Source organism: Crotalus tigris, unplaced genomic scaffold (assembly GCF_016545835.1).
Source record: "Crotalus tigris isolate CLP2741 ecotype Arizona unplaced genomic scaffold, ASM1654583v1 scf7180000019078.1875890, whole genome shotgun sequence".
NCBI lineage: Eukaryota > Metazoa > Chordata > Lepidosauria > Squamata > Viperidae > Crotalus > Crotalus tigris.
The window spans coordinates 444,875-464,952 of record NW_024097364.1 but is presented as its reverse complement, the minus strand read 5'-3'; the positions used below and the strand labels follow the sequence as shown (position 1 = coordinate 464,952).

At 39.0% G+C, this 20,078-nt stretch overlaps 1 protein-coding gene across 6 annotated transcripts in view; it reads left to right on the top strand.

Moving 5' to 3' along the window:
- BRD4 (bromodomain containing 4) overlaps positions 1-19,851 on the top strand; it is a 110,092-nt gene extending 90,241 nt beyond the window's left edge. For all 6 annotated transcript variants that reach the window (XM_039359522.1, XM_039359519.1, XM_039359521.1 and 3 more), the window contains 9 exons: positions 4,244-4,296; positions 5,865-6,177; positions 6,797-7,330; positions 9,410-9,522; positions 9,707-9,863; positions 10,023-10,150; positions 11,190-11,401; positions 14,480-14,708; positions 15,708-19,851. In XM_039359522.1, the coding sequence (XP_039215456.1) occupies positions 4,244-4,296; positions 5,865-6,177; positions 6,797-7,330; positions 9,410-9,522; positions 9,707-9,863; positions 10,023-10,150; positions 11,190-11,401; positions 14,480-14,708; positions 15,708-15,776 (1,808 nt within the window). In that variant the 3' untranslated portion in view covers positions 15,777-19,851. The remainder of the gene's footprint in view (positions 1-4,243; positions 4,297-5,864; positions 6,178-6,796; positions 7,331-9,409; positions 9,523-9,706; positions 9,864-10,022; positions 10,151-11,189; positions 11,402-14,479; positions 14,709-15,707) is intronic.
- Positions 19,852-20,078: the final 227 nt, after the last annotated feature.

Sequence of the window (20,078 nt, the reverse complement as noted above, 5' to 3'; positions counted from 1 at the left end):
TTAGCAACTGGCATGTATTTATGACACTTGCAGTGTTCCTTCTGACAAGCAAAGTCAATGGGAAAGTCAGATCCACTTAATAACCACAGCGATTCTTTTAACAATTGTGGGAAGAAAAGTCATAAAATGGAACAAAACTCACTTAACATCCTTCTTGCTTATCAGCGGAAATTTTGAGCTCAATTTTGGTCATAAGTTGAGGACTACCTGTATTTTAGTAAGATTTCTACAGAGACAATTAAAACAAAATACACACTTCAGTTTTGGCCTACTCCTTAATTTCAAATATGTTTAGGCAGTGTTGCTTCATGATCCTGTAATGAAGAACAATTTAGGATGTTGTGTATAGTTTTATTAGATTGCTACAAATAAACTTAGTGTAATTTAGATTACATTAAAAATGTGAAATGCTGGCTTACGTTGCATTCTTCGAGGGAATATATTTTGGATAGAAGAGAAATACTTCAGGCAGTGCATGACCACACATTACAAGAAATGAGTTATAATCAAATGATGCCAGAAATATTTTAAGAATTAAATCCAGCGGTATTTGTCTGCTGGGGAAATTAATCCCTTCTCCAAATCTTCTGTAGAAGATTACAGGATGGATCGTCTAAAGCAAATAAGAACATGCACATTGGGTGCAACTGGAGGAGGGGAAGGAGAAGAAAGAAAATGCTTTGTTTGAATTAAAAAGTAGTCATTTGATTTGCCTCTACCAAAGTTAACTTCTATAAAATATTTTTTGTACCTTTTGTACAAAAGTTCTTTTGTTACACAATCACAAAAATAATATAGTGCAGTCCAATTAGAATGAATTTCCTATAGAACAGCTATATCTAGCTTTAAAATATATTACTTTGGTTTAAAGTTTTAATGCAATTTTTTTAAACCAAACAACTGTCTCCACCCTGAACTACATTCTTAGTTCAACCAATATACATTGGTACCTCAGTACTCATCCTTAACTGGTTCTGAAAGTTGTGATGAGTACAAAAAACAAGTAGCAAATAAATGTTTTTCCATAAGGAATAATTTAGTGAGTTACAAGGCAGCCGAGACTGTCAAGTTCTAGCTTGTGCATTGAGTACCAAACAAACGGTGAGTACCAGGACAAAATGCTCATGTCAAAATGCTTTGAGTATAAATTCAATGAGTTTCAAAGCAGTTGAGTACCAAGGTACCATCATATATGATCCCAAATTTATTATTGTCTAGAAGTTTTATGCAGGACTAATGTATCTTGACTATATTATTGTGTGTTTTTACTGAGGTTTAACTATTTTGTTATTTTTGTCAGCCAATTGAGAATGCACAGTAAACCTGAAATGCTAACAAGTAATACATAAATATATAAAGTATAGCACCCTATTGTAAAATGCAGTTACTATCCCCTATATTTCCTCTTGAAGCTCCTAAAGGAAAAACAGTAAAGTATATTACTGAAATTAATACAAGTATATACTATTAAAAGCTTCCCATTTATGAAGACATTGGCATAGACTCTGATGATTTAACCACAGCACAGTGATTTTTCAAGGGAAGACATACTGCTGAACTAAACTGAGCTTGGAAATGCCCTACAATAATGTTTTCTTATTTTAAGCTAAACATTTACATCTACGCCTAGTATCTCAGGAGATGGCAGCACACATCCAATCTTGTTTATCCCCTAAAGCAGTGGTTCTCAACCTGTGGGTCGGGACCCCATTTGGGGTCGAACGGCCATTTCACGGGGGTCGCCAAACAATGCAGTCCGCCATTTTTTCCCCCTTTTCCTTAGCTGTGCTACTCCCTTTTATTCTATTGGCTTTTGAAAGCCAATAGAATAGACTCTCTTGAATAGAGTCTAATTCTATTGGCTTTCAAAAGCCAATAGGAATTGTCCAGGCTGTCTCTGCCCTGCTGAGCCCGCCAAAAGTCCCATTCTGCAAACGGTGCTGCACCAGTTGAGTAGTCCTCGACTTATGACTGGTTGAGTAGTCCTCGACTTACGACTGGTTGGGGGTCGCAGCATTAAAAAGGTTGAGAACCACTGCCCTAAAGTTACTTCCATGTGGGGCTCACAGTAAGTATTTTGATAGGAGACTTCTGAGGAATCACAGGGTTATAACTTAGATCAGGATTTTTTAAAAAAAATTGGCAGGGCGTTTAAAATACTTGGAAGAAGACAGCAGCAAACCATCTCCATGTTTATTGCAAGAAAACTTGTTGGATTTTTATTTCTGTGAAGAAATTGGGAATCAGCCTTTTGCTTTTCATCATCAGGCTTTTCCTAATTTTGTCTGCCCAATACAATTGAACATTAGCATCTATTATTTTTAAGTTAGGCTTTCTTTTTAACATAGTAATTATTAATTTAGAAATCATCTCATAATTAAACTGTTAGAAGCATTATTCTTAGAGTAGAGTTTTATTTTCAGATGGAAAATTAACTTAGATTTGATAATGTTAAGTACTAAATATGTCATGAACTAGATTCTGAAAGTCTCGATCTTCAAATTATAAGTCAAAGAGTCTTGTGAGTTTAAAGTTCTTGGCAAGTTTTTTTTAACAATTTTGTTTATATGAACTAATTGGGGTGCTTTATCTTGCCAGACACAACAATAAAGCTACTCATCCATGCAAATATAGATTCAATATTTTGGTATCTCAACCGTAATCATTATTCTATATTTTTATTCCTCTTTGTCCTCTTACATAAAATGGGATTGCAGTATATCTCTTTGGTATAGCACTTAGATTTGGATGAACAGTATAACCCCAGCAAAGCATGTATTTTGCAGAGGCTGCTCATATTCATATGTCTATGTTTTTAATATATACTATCTGTTCCAACAAAATGTATAACTTAACATTTTCTTAATGTTCATAGTGTTAGTATGTCAAAGCGTTAATGTTTAATGTGTATTGGGCATATTTTCTAATTTAGCAAATAGTGCAAGTATTACTTTTTTAAAAGATGCCTGGTTAGAATTAGTGACAGTTTCAGGTTTTCAGTGTTGACTGGCTACCATTCTTTTGTTCAATTTTACTTGTGGCTCACAGTGCACAGCTATTGCCTCCTGGGTAAATTGTCTCAGTGGTAGCTTTTCACATTGTATTGCACATATATAAAAAGCATCTTAACAGAAGTTCTCTAAATATAACACAGTAAAGATTTGACAAATAGTAAAATTTTTAGCATCTGTATAAATTGCAAGGATATGAAAAAGGAATAAAGGGGATAATTGTGAATTTTCTGTAGTGAAGCAAATCTGTAACAATAGATTAAGAATCTGTTAGTCTTGGCATGCTGCTGACTTAGTGCCCCCCCAATAAGTCTTAATGGTATATTTTTTCATATAATCAGCCATTCTATACTTTTTTTAAAAAATTGATAAAATCTGAAATAATGCTTAATGCTTTCTGTTTGTAAAAAAAAGAGTGACTGCTGTTTCACATGTTAAAATAAACTGTATAAATAAAATGTTTTGCTATATTTACTGTCTTTAGTTTGTGAGAGTAGAGATGGAAATTTTGCTTTTCTCCTCTCACAAGAAACTTGTCTTCATAATGAATTTTCAAGTATTACTGCTATCTTTTATTAGACCACGTTTTTCTTAACATTTTATAATAGAGTTGTATAAAATTTTCTGGTGAAGAAAAGGCATATATAGTACAACTTTTTCAGACACATTCATGTCTACTTAAGAACATAAGCAGAACAGTCCTAACTATCCTTCCAGAAATAGGTAACAGTTGAGTTACCTCAGCTTACTAATTTTCCCCCAAAGGGGAAAAATACATTTTTGATATAAACTTAAATATCAAAAAGCAGCCAAAATCATGAAAGTAAAATGTAATTTTTTGTGTGTGAAAATACCTTGGGTGATTTATGTGCAACACAAACTTGAGCAAATAATGTAGTAAATTCCTATAGGCTATTCCAGGTGTTACCCATTAAATGCAAAACATCATTTTTCTTTGTTTACTGCCTTTAAAATTACATGGAAGGTAGACACAATGAAAGGTATGCTGGGAGATGAATTATTGAGGCTTAGCCTCAACAACTTACACTAATTAATAAAGTTCATTGTAAAAATATTTTATTCTGTATAATAAGTAAGCAAATAGATTCAAATGTTCAGTGTAAGCTAGAAGTATCAGGGCTGTGCCTTTGGATTTCAGTGGCTTAATCATAAAATGATTCATGGTCAAAAGCATTGCCATGCAGTAATCGTTTATTGTTCTTTTCCCACAGAAATGCCCCCCAAAATTAAGAAAAAAGGACATCCTGGTCGAGAACAAAAGAAGGTACGTTTTTGAAGGGGTAAATTAACGTTGATTAATGATAATCCTTTGTTCGGCATTCCACAAATTTGTTTTTAAACAAATTGTTTTTAGGCCCTACTGAAAAGAAAAGGAAGAGCTGCATTCACTTTAATTATTTAGGCTTCCTTGCATTAGGAATAGATTGTACCTCCGTTATATCCAGGACTTTGGTTCTAAAACTTTTGATTATTTCTGCTCTTAGACATGGTCACAGGCAAGCATTTGCTTACTGTTGGAACTAAACTTCCAATTCTGAGTTAGCAGAAGAATAGATAAAGGGAATATCGTTGGGTTTTTTTAAAGTTGTTACTTCCGCCATTTGGAAGACCTACCTGGATCTTCACAAGGCCTTTGTGGCAAAGGAGACTGAGACACCGTCCTTCATCACTCTTGCCGTCTTTTATTTTTATTGATTTAGCTGTACTTCTGCTTGTTCTAAGCAGTCTAGAGTTGAGAGTCAGTTGGTGTACTAGGCTGCTCACACAGTCAGATGTTTAAACTGGATTTGGCATTTCTGGCTATCTATTGAATCATTCCTGAGGATCCAGGATAGGCAGAGGTTGCCATTTGATAGTGTTAAAGCTATTGTCACAGAAGTAAAGCTGCTATCTGCAATTGACTGATGGTCATTTGATTAGTGCCAATAGTGTACAAGTGGTGTTCCATTTTATCCCAAAGATGCTTTTTCAAGAGGCAACTGAACTTACTTGTTTTTCTTTGAATACGCTTCATTTTTCACCCAAGAAGCTTCTTCAGCTCTGACTGGATGGTGGGGAATGGAAAGATTTATACTCCTTGCAGACAGCTGGTCATTTGCAATCTGTTAGCAAGTCATTAGTGCTACCTGGAATCTTATCTGTGTTGTCAGGGTCACCTGAGTAGTGCAAATAGGTGTGGAGCCTTCTTGGAACTGTTGAAAGGACTGTTGTAGACTGGAGATAGATGATGGCGGATCCCTCCCCCTCTGTTGAGAGAGGGCTGTTCAATTTTGAGATAGATGGCTTCTTTGACCCTTCTTTCAAACCTCTGTCCAAAATGTGGACTTTGTTGTCTTCAAAAGAGTGGCCTTTGTCAATCTCCAGTGTACAATACAAGAAGTTAAATGTTTAATTAATACACGTGTCTTGCCTTTCACATCAGAATCCATCCATTGTTTTGTTGCTTCCAACTGCTGAAACTTGTATTGATTGTCAAGTTGGTTCAACATTAAACTTATACTATCATTTATATATGGACCTGGATGTTCCCCCCTAAATGTATACAAAATATACAGGGGTTGTATATTGTGTATAAATATATATTGGTTTTACATGATTTTCTAGTGGATCTTCGGTCCCCATCCAGTTCATTTTCTCTTATTGCAAAGAATTAGTTAAGTATTCATATTTGCAAAACCCACATAGGTTGAAGAAATATATAGAAAAGAGCCCTTGGTGAAAGGGAGAAATTAAAAGGAAAAAACCCTTTTTTCACTATTAATTTGCTGTGCAAAAAATGGCTCATTCCAAAACTGCTTTGCACTGATTGTAGGACTGGCTTTTTTCTTGCAGCATCATCATCATCACCATCCACAGGTGCAGCAGCAACAGCAGCAGGTGCAAGCACCGCAGTTACCACCACCACCACCTCCATCTGTCCCTCAGCAAGCAGCCACCACAATCAAGTCTTCTCCTCCAGCTTTTGTTCCGACGCAGATCCCAGTTATGGAGCATCCACTCCCAGGGAACATGTTTGACACTATTTCACATTTCACTCAGCCTATTCTGCACCTTCCCCCACCTGAGATGCCACCTCATCTCCCCCAGCAGCCTGAGCACAGCACTCCTCCTCACTTAAATCAACATGCAGTAGTGTCCCCTCCAGGTAAACCATTTTTAGGTGCATTAGAACCTGTATGATGAATTTGTGAGAACTAGCAATCCACCTCTTCTTACATCATTCTTTCCCAGTGGAGCTTTGCAGTAAATGAGCACCAGCATGTATAAACAGAGACAAGATAGAAAGGGTGGGATTTGCTATCCAGGCTTGCATGTTTTACAATCATAATTGATGTTATGAAGGGTATCACTCCTCTGATTGTAATTCGATCGGTGGAGCAAAGACAAAATTTTGAGATGATAGAATGGACGGCATTATTCCAAATGGGGAATAACATCTATTTAATGTCACCTTATGTTAAATGTACTCAGGTAGAAAAGTAGTATGAAGGGAGTAGTTAGGGATGGGGGGGGGAGTCCTTCTTTGAAATAGTTTATAACATGTCCTACAGTTTTACTCCAAAATGAGTTATCTAGTTCTCAGCTGCTTGTACAGATTTTGCCTTGACTCCTGGAATAAGAGTATAATAAGAATAATGGAGTGGAATAAGAATAATGCAATCGTAGTTTTAGCTGAGGAACAAATAAAAATAAATTAATGATGATGATGATCTCACGGGTCCTGTTGCACAATATTTAATGTAACATTACTGTTTTCTCCTCAGCTTTGCACAATGCTCTGCCTCAGCAACCCTCAAGACCCAGTAATCGAGCCGCAGCACTCCCCCCCAAACCTCCTCGGCCTCCGGCTGTGTCACCGGCTCTTAACCAGCAGCCTCTGCTTCCCCAGCCCCCCCTCCCCCAGCCTCCCCAGGTGCTTCTGGAGGACGAAGAGCCTCCTGCTCCTCACCACAACCTGCCGCTGAGCAATAGTCAGATGCAGCTCTACTTGCAGCAGTTGCAGAAGGCGCAGCCACAGACTTCTCTCCTCCCTTCAGTGAAAGTGCAGTCGCAGCCTCAGCCCTCCCTGCAACCTCCTCCTCACCCTCCCGGGCAACAGTTACCACATCCGTCACAGCAGAGGCCAGTACATATGCAGTCCATGCAATTTCCACCCCATATTCCACAGCCTCCACCACCGCCCCAGCCACATCTGCCCCCTCAGCAGCCTCAAGCCCCACAGCAATCGTCAAAACCCCAGCAAGTCATCCAGCACCACTCTCCACCAAGACATCACAAGCCAGACCCCTACTCAGCAGGTGAGTGGTTTGAGCACGAAGCGTGGCGGCTGAATGGAGGGGTTGTTAGGTGCTTACCATCTGGACAGGTGAATGGAAGTCACAACGGTGATTTAAAACTTGTGGGAAATTGCTTGTTGCCTTTAAAAGAGTCCTGTAAAGAGGAAATGGAGTAAAGTAAGTGAAAGGAACCTGTTTTTTTCTGACAAGAATTATTCCCTTTTCTCTTAAGATCATCTGTTTGTTTGTTTGTTTGCTTATTCAGTTGATATTCCACTTCCATATTCAAGATGGTTGGTTGCATAAAATACGAAACCTAAAAACTTGCTGAAGCCATGGCTTTCAATATATTATTTTCTACAATGTTTTCACGTTAACCAAAAACGTGAAATTTTGCTAACATACACTTTTATTTTCTACCTCTCCATAAGCTCCGTAAGATCATAGAAGTGGAGTTCAACATGCAATCCAGAGTCCAAAATAACAGATGTACAGTGTGCACGAAGTTGCATTTGTATTCAAGCCAGAGCAGCATTATTTTTGGTTCAGACCTTCACTTGAATATGTGGAAGTTTGGAGACAGAAAACACAGGATGGCTTTTCCTCCCATTCTCTTCTCTGTTCTGGCTTTGCATGCATTCAGCTAAATCCCTGAAGAGAAAAAATATGCTTGGTGTTCGTTGTCCAGTGAACATCCTTCATTTGTTTCTCCCCTATCCTTCACTTGGCCTTGCTTTATAAATTCCAAAAATGGCAGATGTATATCCAACTATGTTTGTAGAGCAATAGAATACTCTTTAGTGGCTTATATTTTTAGATTTCATTTCGGTGCCTTGTCCCTCTTTGTGGACTCACTTTATTTGGAAAAGCTACTTGTAAAAGGTATAAGCAAATTATGCTTTTTGCCTCTTCAATTGCCTGTTCAGTGGTATTACAGAATTAAGTTGCTGTAAGGGGCTGTTGAGGCTACTAAGTCTGTCCCTCGTTCTGTGGTCCAGTTCAGAGTGATCCAGTATCTGCTAAACATCTTGGATAAAAGAGACTTTACCACAGCTTTGAGTAATTGGTCCCATTGTCAAACAACTCTTATTGTTTGTTTGTTTTTAATATTCAAGTGGAATAGTGGATATACATGTAAAATGTTTTATTTTTTTCTCAGGTCTTTAGTGTATGAAATTTCTGCTTAATCTTTTTGGGTCAGGTACATTTTGGCAGAGATAAGTCCCAGAACTTCTAAATTCTTCTAAGTTTCAGATGAAGCCAAATCTAAAGAAATCTTAGAATGGTTTTGTTTGACAAGTAGAAAATTCTGGTGTGCATTCTTTCTCCTCTTAAGGAGCTCCCTTTTTGGGTACGTTCCACTTCTGTGACCTGCACGTGATATTTCCCTTCCCTTGCTTGTCTTTGGTCCCTGCTGTCTCCACTAGCCCAGTCTAACCATCCCTGATCTTCCTAGCACCTTCCCTTTCCTTCACTTCTGATCCACTGCTTAATGTCTCAGTGCAATGGATTCTCCCCACCCTGACCTTTCCGGGTCTTCCCTCCCTTCCTACCACTGTTGATGTACTGTCCTGTGTATTTGTTCCTTACTGCAATAATCTTTGCAGTAAATTGTGGTTCCCAGCCTGGCATATTCCATCCCAGCTCAGGCCATCCCTGATTTTCCCAGTTCCTTTTGCTGTACCCCAGCCTCTACTGTCTGTGTTGTCAGTTTGCTCCCACTTTCTCTGACTCCTTCCCAGTCAACTGCCTGGACCGCTAGACTTTTAGCCCAGGGCTTCCACAAAATAGCCCCGTTTTTATTCCACGCATGAATATCTTGAATGGAATTTGTACTGTTCAAGAAGTGACTATAACCTTTTTGACCTTGCCTTCTATTATAGTCACTTTTGTACCACTCTTCTTCAAATTACTGTTAAACTGACATTTCCTCATTTACAGCTCTGCAAATGAAAAGCACTGAGCGTAAATAGGTGTTTCAATGAGCAAATCTCAGATAACTCTTTCTCTCCAAGTTGTCAGCTGAATATCATAAGTGCATTTTCCAGAGTTTTTATATTATTATTATTTTCTGAAAACCTTGGTGCTGACTTATTCCAGGCCACTTGAGAGAAGCACCTTCCCCTCTCATGATGCATTCCCCTCAGATGCCATCGTTCCAGGGGTTGCCGCACCAGTCTCCACCGCAATCAAACGTTCAGCCAAAAAAGCAGGTAACGGCATCTTATAAACAAACGTTTATTCAGATGTTTGTTTCCGTAAACATTTTTTCCGGCATCCATTGGAAAGCAGATTTCTTCAAGAACTTTTATTGGTGGGGAGGCTTAGACAATACAGGGAAAGCTATGAAAAGGCATTATTATTATGGGCTTTTGTTTGTTTGTCTTTCTTTGGCAGGAACTGAGAGCAGCTTCCGTAGTTCAGTCGCAGCCTATGGTCAAAGAGGAGAAGATGCAATCCCCAGTCATTCGAAATGAGACCTTTAGCCCTGCCTTGCGGCAAGACCCTACCAAACACCCCGAAAGCATCAAGCCACCTGTACATATCCAACAACGTGAGTGATTTATCACTTTGTCTAATAACTCCATGTGTTTTGTTCTGATTTAGTTTACATTAAGCGGGGGGGGGACAGCCCAATTCTTCATTTTCAGGATGTTTTTTTCATAACACTGACCAGACAAAAGGTTATTACAGTTGCAGTTCTTTTTTTCAGGAACAGAAATTAAGACAGTGGACAGTGGGCGGCCTGTTATAAGACCTTCAGAACAAAATGCACCACCAGGCGTCCAGGACAAAGAGAGACAGAAACAGGAACCAAAAACACCAGTAGCACCTAAAAAGGTAACTGAATTATATATTGTTTTCTTTGATAGGAAGAAAGCAGAAATGGCTGATAAGATTTGTCCACTTTGTGTTACATGAACCCCCATAGCATCTTTAATATTTTCTAAATTTCTAGTGTGCCTTTAGAAGTCTAGTGATCAATATCAAATCTTTAATTGAACTATGATAATTCTGCATCCTAACAAAGAAGGATGTTATTGTCTGAAGTGTTTATATAGAAATATTAGCAATAGCACTTAAGCTTATATACAGCTTTACAACTCTCTCTAAGCAACTTACACAGTCAGAATATCGCCCCAACAATCTGGGTCCTCATTTTACCAGCCCACGTTGCTTTTAATTTCCTGAATTATAGGTTACACTTACTATTTATCTACCTGTTGATTAACTGCAATCAGTTGGGTGTAGAACAGTACACAATAGTAGCAGTTGGTTTTCTTTTCATTGACTTCATTCATTATGCATTGCTTAAAATGCAATTTTATAACAGATTAATTCCAAGATATATTTGAGGGTCAGCTAACAAAATGTTTGCTTCAATTTGACTTTTATCTTTTGTTTTCTAAATACTGTCTCAAAAATTGCCATTTTAATAGTTGGGGAAATCAGGGAATATTGTTTTCCGTGCTTATATTCATGTACAACTTTAGTTTAGCCTTTAATGTACAAAACATTGTACATGCTAGGATTGTCTGTACTGAATATATTCCCAATAATTTAACTCTGCAGCACAATTTTTGATGCAAAAGGCATCCAGTACAATACACTGGCATTCAAGCTCCTTTTTTGTCTGCCTCAGAAATGGGTATTTGTAATTAGTTGGTTCCAGCCTAGGTTAGCTTGGAGGGGTTTTGTCTGTAAACTACAAGCTAAATTTCTATGGAGATTCTCAGCCATTGAAAAAACATCTTTGGGACTACCAGCTAAATTACTTTTATCTCTTACTTGAAGGCAAGGGGATATTCTGATTTTTCATGTGCGCCAATTACACCATGTTACAGGTTAATTACTAATCCTGCACTTCTTTACTCCACAGGATTTGAAAATAAAAAATATGGGATCTTGGGCAAGTTTAGTGCAGAAACATCCCACCACACCATCTTCAACAGTAAAATCCAGCAGTGATAGCTTTGAGCACTTCAAGAGGGCCGCCCGGGAAAAGGAGGAGCGTGAGAAAGCCTTGAAAGCTCAGGCTGAACAAGCAGAAAAGGAAAAGGAGAGGCAAAGGCGAGAACAGGAAAGAATGAGGTGAGAAACATAATTAGTTGAGATGGTGGTGGTGGTGTTTATTTTCTTTCATTGTGTTTGTGTGAGAGAGAAAGTACTTTATGTTATCCTTAAAGTCTCTGCAAGCACATGTTATGGGATGAAAGCATTTGGGAGGATTTTAAGATTAATTCTGAGCCTTCCCTCTAGAAAACTCTAATATTAAACAAAGAAAACCTTGTTGTGATAACAGTAAAATTGGTGACCTGCGATTGGGTCCGTTGGTAAAGTGTCAGCCTCTTTGACAGAGGCTGTGTTGCTCCCAGCCTCTAAAGAGTTATTGGTGTGGAGGCTGTCCTTGGACCCAATGGTCTCTGATAACTGTTGACCAACCTCCAACTTTCTGTTTCTGGGATAGGTTGTTGAAAAGGTGGCTGTTCCATAGCCAATGAGAACTCTGGATATAGATCTGTTTCAGTCAGGTTTCAGGCTGTGATTTAGTACTGACACCACTTTGATCATGCTTGTAGATGTGATGGAGCTGGGATGGCAGTGGTGCATCCATTCTTGTGCTCCTTGATGTTTTAGTGGCTCTTGTAGTGTCAGCCATGGTGTCTTCTGAGCTGGCTTTGTGGCTTGAGGATTGGGACCCTTTTTACAATGGTTCTCTTCCTTTCTCGGCCAGGTTCCAGTCAGTGTTGGATGATGGGTAGAGATTATTCCCTAGACCCCTCATTTGTGTTGCAGGCTAATTTCTCTCCCCTCCTTTTTAACATCTTCATGAAACTGCTGGATGAGGACATCTGCCAGTTTGAGGCTTATGATCATCGTATCTTTATATCTTTTGATGCCAGGCTAACCAAGTGAGGCTGTTGAGGTTGTGTTCCAGTGCCTGAAGGCTGTGCAGTTCCTGCCATGGCCAGCTCACAGCTTAATCGCTTAATGTGCTATACATAGAGCTGCCCTTGAAAACCACCCAAAAGCTTCAGCTGGTCGAGAACTGCAGGGCAGGCAACGATGAGCATACCTTGGTATGCCCATGTAACACCTCTGCTTTGCAAGCAGCTTTGCAAGCTGTACTGGTTGCCAGTTTGTTTCCTCGTGTGATTCAAAATGCTGGTTACCATTTATAATGCCTTACACGACATCATATAACTTGCCTGGTTACTGGCCAAAGCATCTGCCCAGCTGGTTTGATGTGGCGGGATTCCTTTGATTAAACAATACTATCTGGTTGGCTGAATCCTGGAAGCACGCCTTGTTTGTAGCAGTACCTGCCCTCTGGACTGGGAATTCCCTCTGAGATTCAAACAGGCCCCACCTTATTGGTGTTTTGAAGGGCTATGAAGACATAGGTCCTTGCCCAGGTGTTTGGTGAAGTTGACTGAAGATCTTTTCTTTTTTTTTCCTTTGTTCCTATCAGGGTTTGCTTCCTCTGCCATCTTTGTTCGTTTTGCTTTATGTTGTCATTGTGATTTTTGTGCTGTTTCTTTGTTTTTAAATATTTTTAACCATTTGTAAACTGCCCAGAGTAGCTGGGAATCAGGCAGCATATAAATTTAATTTAACACATGTGAAGGTTTGGAACAGAATTTGTTCTTTCCTTGCCATTTGACGGGGACTATAGCTAACAGCTTTTGAGGTTTGGTGATAAAAATAAAAGGCATAACTGGTAGAAGATAGTGCAGGAAGAAGGAATCAAGGGAAACTATTGATCTCAAGCACTACAATACTTCTTTTCTTATTAATTTAATTTTAAAAACATTGCCAATTACATTGTTTTTATTTTGGTTGCTTTTTTCCCCACCCTGTTTGTTATCTTGGCATCTTTACCCTTCTTTTGTTTCTTGTCATTTTTATTGTCTTGTTTTTTATGTTTTAAATCATTTGTAAAATACACGAGTCTCTGGGAGTCAGGTGGCATATGAATTTAATTTTAAAAAATAGTCTCAAAATATACTGGACATCAGCTCATTCTTTCTGAAAGCAGTCTGTTACTCAAAACAGTGCAGTCAGTCAACATAAGCATACTACTGGTTAAATCATTGTCAACTGGTACTTTCCTCCTTTTTTTCCCCTTCATTTCACTTTTCTGCTGGCCTTCCATGCCTTATTGCTTTTCAGTGCCATATGGGAGATTTCATACAAGTAGACCTCACTTAGTGATTGCCTCAGCAGTTACAGTGATGATGAAAAAGTAACTTTGTAACCCATACCGGCATTTATGGCCTTCATGCATCAGTTTCAGTCATGTGTTCACCGTTACAGTCAGTCAGTACATGTTGCACTATAAATGAAGAGATTGCCTAACAAACAATCTCTTCGATGAGCTGCTATAACTTCTCCCAAAAATGCTAATTGCAAGTTAACAAGCTTGGCTCTCTCATCTTAATTAGTCGGCTCCCGACTGCTGCCTGTAACAGACAAGACTTTAATTAGGTTCACATCTTTAGCGTTTGTTTCACCCTTGCACTGTTCAGTGAGCTGCTATGCCCCATTGTATGCCTGCTTACTTTCTTGTAATCCAGTGTTTCCCAAACTTGGCAATTTTAAGGCATGAGGACTTCAACTCCCAGAATTCCACAGCCAGCAACGCTGGCTGTGGAATTCTGGGAGTTGAAGTCCACATGCCTTAAAATTGTCAAGTTTGGGAAACACTGAATGTAATCCATTAATTCTTTTCTTGTGAATTATCTCAGTGACAGGGTGAACATTCCAAAGATTGGAGGAGTGGGGAGAGGGGGCTATAAGATTTTCCCTTTTACACAGCTTCATTATGAATCAGGTTTTGGAAATCTTCCCACTGTTTGGGCTCACCCAACTGTTTGGCGCCATGTCCTTCTGTCAGTGTAAAGCAAAGGAAAGCTGAAGTAAAATCGTAAGCACAGTTGTGGACACGAATATTTTACTTAGCAACCAAGTTGTCAATCTCAATTGTGAAAGCTAAATGAAGACTACCTGTATTGCAGGCTACAGTTCCTGCCAATGTGTTCAAGGTGTCTCTGGGATGTTGGGTCTTCCAGTTAATGTCCTATTGGCTAGGTGGGATTTCTAGTTTCCCTGATGCTGTGAAACGGATGCCAGATCATCATTCTGCTGTTATTCCTGATCCATAAACAGGAGTCGTGAAGAAGAAGAGGCTCTGGAACAGGCACGTCGAGTTCACGAGGAAGCCCGGCGGCGTCAGGAACAGCAGCCCCAGCATCATCCCCAGGCTCAGCAGCAGGTGTCAGCTGCAGCCTCTGCTCCCCCGTCACAGAGCTCTCAGCCACAGGCTTCGCAGTCCATGCTGGACCAACAGAGAGAGGAACTCAGAAAACAAGAACAGGAACGAAGGCGCAGAGAGGCAGTAAGTGAAAGAGACCGCTGCCCTCTGGGCTTAGAAAATGTTCACAGTTGCATTAGCAAGAAAGGCTGTGCTTGGCAGTTTAGTTTTGAAGTCATTTTCAAAGGGCCAGAAATGTCAGCCTTTGTCTGAGTGTGACGCTAGCCTCTGGTAAATGTACCTCAATCCTACAGATCCGAATGGCACTTATTTTTCAGTAAAATAAACATTTTTGGAATTGTGCAGGAAAACAAAACACATGTGCCATCCTAATATAAATTAGGCAAATTAAAATGAGTTTCTAGATCCTTTTGAAGAAAGATCTCAATCTTTATTTGGAGATTAGAACAATATTTTATTGAATTTAGGAAAAAAAATAATTGTAAAGCAGGACTGATAATACTGAGGGAATTTGAAAATTACTGGTAAATTGGTACTGTTCGTTTAAAAGACTTTTATATTTTTTTACCTCTCTGATTTTTTCTCTCCAGATACCTACTTTTTCTTTTCCTTGTTTCTTATTTCTTTTATTTCAACTATTCGCTTTCCATGAAAAACTCATGCTGTGCATGCTACATATACATATCCTTTCCACATATATACAAGTTTATCTGTTCTTTCTTCCAAAATATTGACCTTCCTCCCATTTCCCCCCCCCTTTTTTTTAACTCAGTCTCATAAATCTGGACCATCAGTTCTTGCAAGCTGAATCCCCTGTTGTTGTCACTTTATATCTCATTCTAGTTTCTTGCCTTTACCTTTTGTTTCCTTTTTCACCCCTTCACAGGCATTCCTCAGTATAATATATTTTGTATTGTTGGCTTTCTTTTATAAGATAGGGAAATGATTTCTGATATGTGAATGAGGCTTCCTCCTGGCCTCTGCTAATGTTAATCTGCATGATCACCTTTTATAAACGAGAGTTCTGGATCAGGTCGTTGCTGTTACTGCTTCAATCTATTGAGATACTTTTTTCCTGTGAACCCAGATGACTGTTGCATTTTTTTTTCTCTTTCCTTTTAGATGGCATCAACTATTGACATGAATTTCCAGAGTGATTTGTTGGCAATATTTGAAGAGAATCTTTTCTAATAGCACCTGGTTTTCTTTGCCTGAACTCCTTAATTTCCCAGCAAATTTTTGACTCTCCATAGTGTTGTTGGCAGCTGGGAGGAGAGCATTCCTGCAGCCTTTCTGCATGTGTGACGGTTGTGGCCTCAGAAGGATCAGCAGAGTCTGCCTTACGATTTGACTTAATTCCCATCCCTACCCCATCCCCCAACCTCACTGAAGAAAGCGAGACCAAGATGAGTCAACTCTGTGCTAGGTTTGCATCAGTGGACATGCAGTTGCTGGGAAGGGTGCCCCCTATCACTTGATATTCTCTATGCCAAACCTACTTGCAGTATATCCAGAACTTGATGCTGTTTGCCCTTTTTCTATCCAAAAGCATTCTGAATTCTAGAATGTCTTTGACGCTACCGTGCTGTATGCTGGCAGCACCAGACACTCTGCATTGAGAGGCTGTGTACAGAAAGATCCCGCCTGGGCTTTAGCAGGGAAGACACACAAGCTGTTTTGGGTCCTTTCATCACTGGCTTTGCCTTTAACTAAACTTCCCACAAGCCTTTAGCTGGGAGCCATTCTCTGTAAGTGTTTGCTTGTGAAAAAGGGAATAATTTAGTGGAGGTGTCAAGTAAGTGTAACTGGCCATTTGAGTGAGGTTTTTGTTTTAGCATTGTGTGGATGACAGGAATCTGAGCTAGACTACCAACCAAAGTCAGTTTCTTTCAATCTATTTCTTTTCCTCCAGATACATTGGCACTGCTCAACTCTCTTGAGTAGATATTCTTATCTCTTCATTACAGAGTGGAGTGGAGTGGGGAAAACTTAACACCAGGGGAAGCTCCCACCCTGTCAATAGTGTTTGACTGTGGCTGTATTGTATAGTGAATATAGTTGGCATATATTTGTTTGAGTTTTATGGTGAGCTCACCATACTCTGTAAAGACACTGCTTCTATTTTGCTCAGTTCCAGACTTTTAGTCTATATTTTTAACTGTAATACCAGAAAACTACATTTTGGGTTTTAAATGTCATGGAGTCTGTTAAAATTAGTTTTTATACACAACAGAGCAACTCCGGGGAAGGAGATGGGAATGGATTTGGATTGGCAGGAAGGAAGACCTGTTCCTGTTGTCTTCCATTAAGTCCTTTCACATTTTAGCAGTAATCATTTTCTCAGCACTTTTAGCATATTCTTTTCATTTTACTCTTTCAAATGTTCCATGTTTATGTGCCATAAATACCCACTATACAGTACAATACTGGTGTGTCAGTCTTGGCCAATCTCTGGAGTAATTAATTGGTTTTACTTTAATACGGTGAATATGCATTTGGTCTGTACTGATCATGGAATAAACTCATCTCTTTTTTTTTAAAGTTGGTGTCGTACTGACATTTCTTTTAAATCTTGCTTATGGTAAAATGGCTTAAGCGAGAAAGGCAGTAAGGAGACTTGTTCTATTCATCTGTCTTGTTCTAGCAGGCAGGGAAACCTCCAGCCAATTCATACAATTTTCATCTTATCACCAAGGTAGATAATATTTACCCTGGGACCAGTAATAGTGGAACAACAGCATTCTGTAGAAATGGTAGGAAGGTGAACACCAAATATCAAGCAGTTAGTGTTTTCTCAGCATGGCTGGTTTCACACTGTAGCATCAAGCCAAAAATAGGGGAATAGCACACTGATTGTTTTCAGTCTTGTTCCTGTTTGGGGCGAACCTCAACATTCAATATAATTTCCAGCAATAAAATTTAGTCCAGCTTCCTGTGTTGTGCTAAATTAGGAGCGCTTGAACTATGGTAGGTGACCCTGTGAGGATCCAGAGAAAGATACAGTAGTTCACTTTTCTGCACTGTTGGTCAAAATTGGTATTCCAATATGAATTGCTGGACATGGATTTTCTAGTTCAGAGCTTGCAAATTGCCATTCTGTTGCTACCTCTTTTGAAAAACCATGACTGCTTGCTTCAAAACTTCCATTGGACTAAGTAGTGGGTTTGGACTGTGAATTAAAGTTATTCAAAGCGTTTATTCTGGTCAAGAATGGTCTGGCTAGCTGCTATAGAGAAGGCAACTGTTCTCTGCCAACTTTATATTTGCACTCTCAGCCAAAGACATCTCTAGTTTTCCTGATGACACAAGTTTTGGAAAATAGTTCCTGTCCTGCCAACGTCTCAACTCTTCATTTTCATGATATTGGACTACTGATTTCAATTTCTACACCATCTGCCCAATTTTATTATGCCTAAACTCATGCTAAGAGAGCAGAGATCCCATATGGAGTAAAAGAAGGTACTTATTTCTGTGGGTCAACTCCCAACAGTTATGCATCAGGAGAAATGGGGCACCTAAGAAAGCATTTATTGTCTCCAAATAGTATTGCCCTTAAACTTGCAATTTGCTTCAACATCATTCTCAGGTCTTTTTGCAGGAGTTGAATAATGGGACCGGCAATATAACTCCAAGATCAAGTGATAAGTCATTTGTTGTCTGTTTTCAATCTAACTTGGCCTTGGCTTTCCAATGTGCAGTTAAATTAACATGCCTTTAAGCAGTTGGGAGTGCACAGTCACACATATTAATATACGTAACTCAGGTTAGTAGCCATGTACAGAAGAAATGAGACTGGATCTAGAGGCAAGTGTTTTCTTTGACATTCTTGTGAGCAGCCAGTTCTCACACTGAATTTTTACCCAAAGGTGCCTTTTAACTCTACATCATTAAAAGATCTCTGCCTTTCTCCATAGAGTATTAGATTGTTGAAAGAGATAAATGGGAAGATTTAGAAGGGACAGTATTACCCCTCAGACAGCTTTTTCTGAAGGCTTCTTACTGAAAAGGATGTGCAATTAGGTATAGACCAGGCTTTCTGTTATAAAAAGTTGACTGTGCATTCCTTCTTTCAGGGAGTTGCCAGTCTTGAGAAGGCCATGAAATGTTGTGCTTTGTCTCCAAATATAGTAATTTTGTGTCGAGTGGTTTAGACTCACGGCCAGTAACCACCTCTTAACATTAAGATGCAGTTGAGTGGTCTGAAAATCTGGACTCCTGAGGACTACACTCGGGCTTCAGATTACCTCTCGTACAGAACACCTAAATGTTCTGTTTCTGGATCAACATAAAGGTAGTTACCATATGCTGGATGGTACATGACACTAGTTTCCTCCCTTGATCTGCTTACGTGTGGGCATTACCACTTCAGAATTGGTGAAATGTTAGATCACCAGCTCACACAATTTCTTTGTGAAGGCTTAATGGTTGGGTTAGCCCTTAGTCTTCTATTTTATCCCAGGAATTGTCAGGAAAAAGGGGGGCTTCTATCTCTAGCCACGGCTCAGACTTGAATGAAAATAAGTCCCTTGCATCCCGTTCTTGTCCCTGTGTTACTGCACACGTCTTTTTACCATGAGCTCATTAACTAGCCTTAATCTTCTCTTAGCTCTTGTTTGGATCCTTGATGAAATAGGAACGTTAGTTTTCCTCTGAACATGTTTCTGATTCTTTCATTTTCATTGCTAAGTCATTTCTCACAGTATTCCTTGGCTTTCCATCTATCCATCCCCTCTCCCCAGTCACCTCTTTTGCAAAGCACTTTGGATGAACATCTCCCTCCTTTAATTTTATGCTCAGGGTTTTTTGGGGTACTTTTAAGTGCACATCCGCTGTGAAAGTTGATCACGTACGAGCTCACTGCGATTGTACATAACAAAACTACACCACACTGACAGAAGTGAAAACATAAAAGAAGTGGAGATGCTGGAACTTCTATCAAGAGAGAGCACCCTCTGTTGTAAAAAATTTAAAATAAATAATTTATATGTATGCAATGAACAAAAAAAACCCCGTACCCCGTATCTAGTCAATAGCAAAGTTAGTTGTTTTTTATTTTAACGTTTAAACCCTCTTTTTGCATTGAACATTTGCCAATCTTGTCTGTAGCTGACAGTTTCAAAACTGTGATAGCAGTTTGTTTTTTTTCTCGCTTGGTGGCTTTCTCCGCTATCTTGTTCTTCCTCACTTTCCTCTTCTGATCGTTTCTGTGTTTGGCAAACTTCTTGAAATGTTTACAGGCCTTCACTTATTTACTTTAATTTTTTTTTAAAAAAAAACCCTGTACTTGGTCTTTGATTTTTATACATTTCTACATGATGAACATAGTTATCATTAAGTTGGAGACATTTTTTTTCTGCCAAAGGGTTGCTATTCTTTTTCTTCTTTTTTTGGCTATATGTGTGATTTATTTTCATTTTTATAAAATGTTTTGAGTTTATAATATGGTTATCATTCTGACTGACACCTATTTAATTTCCCCTTCTCCTCCCCTCC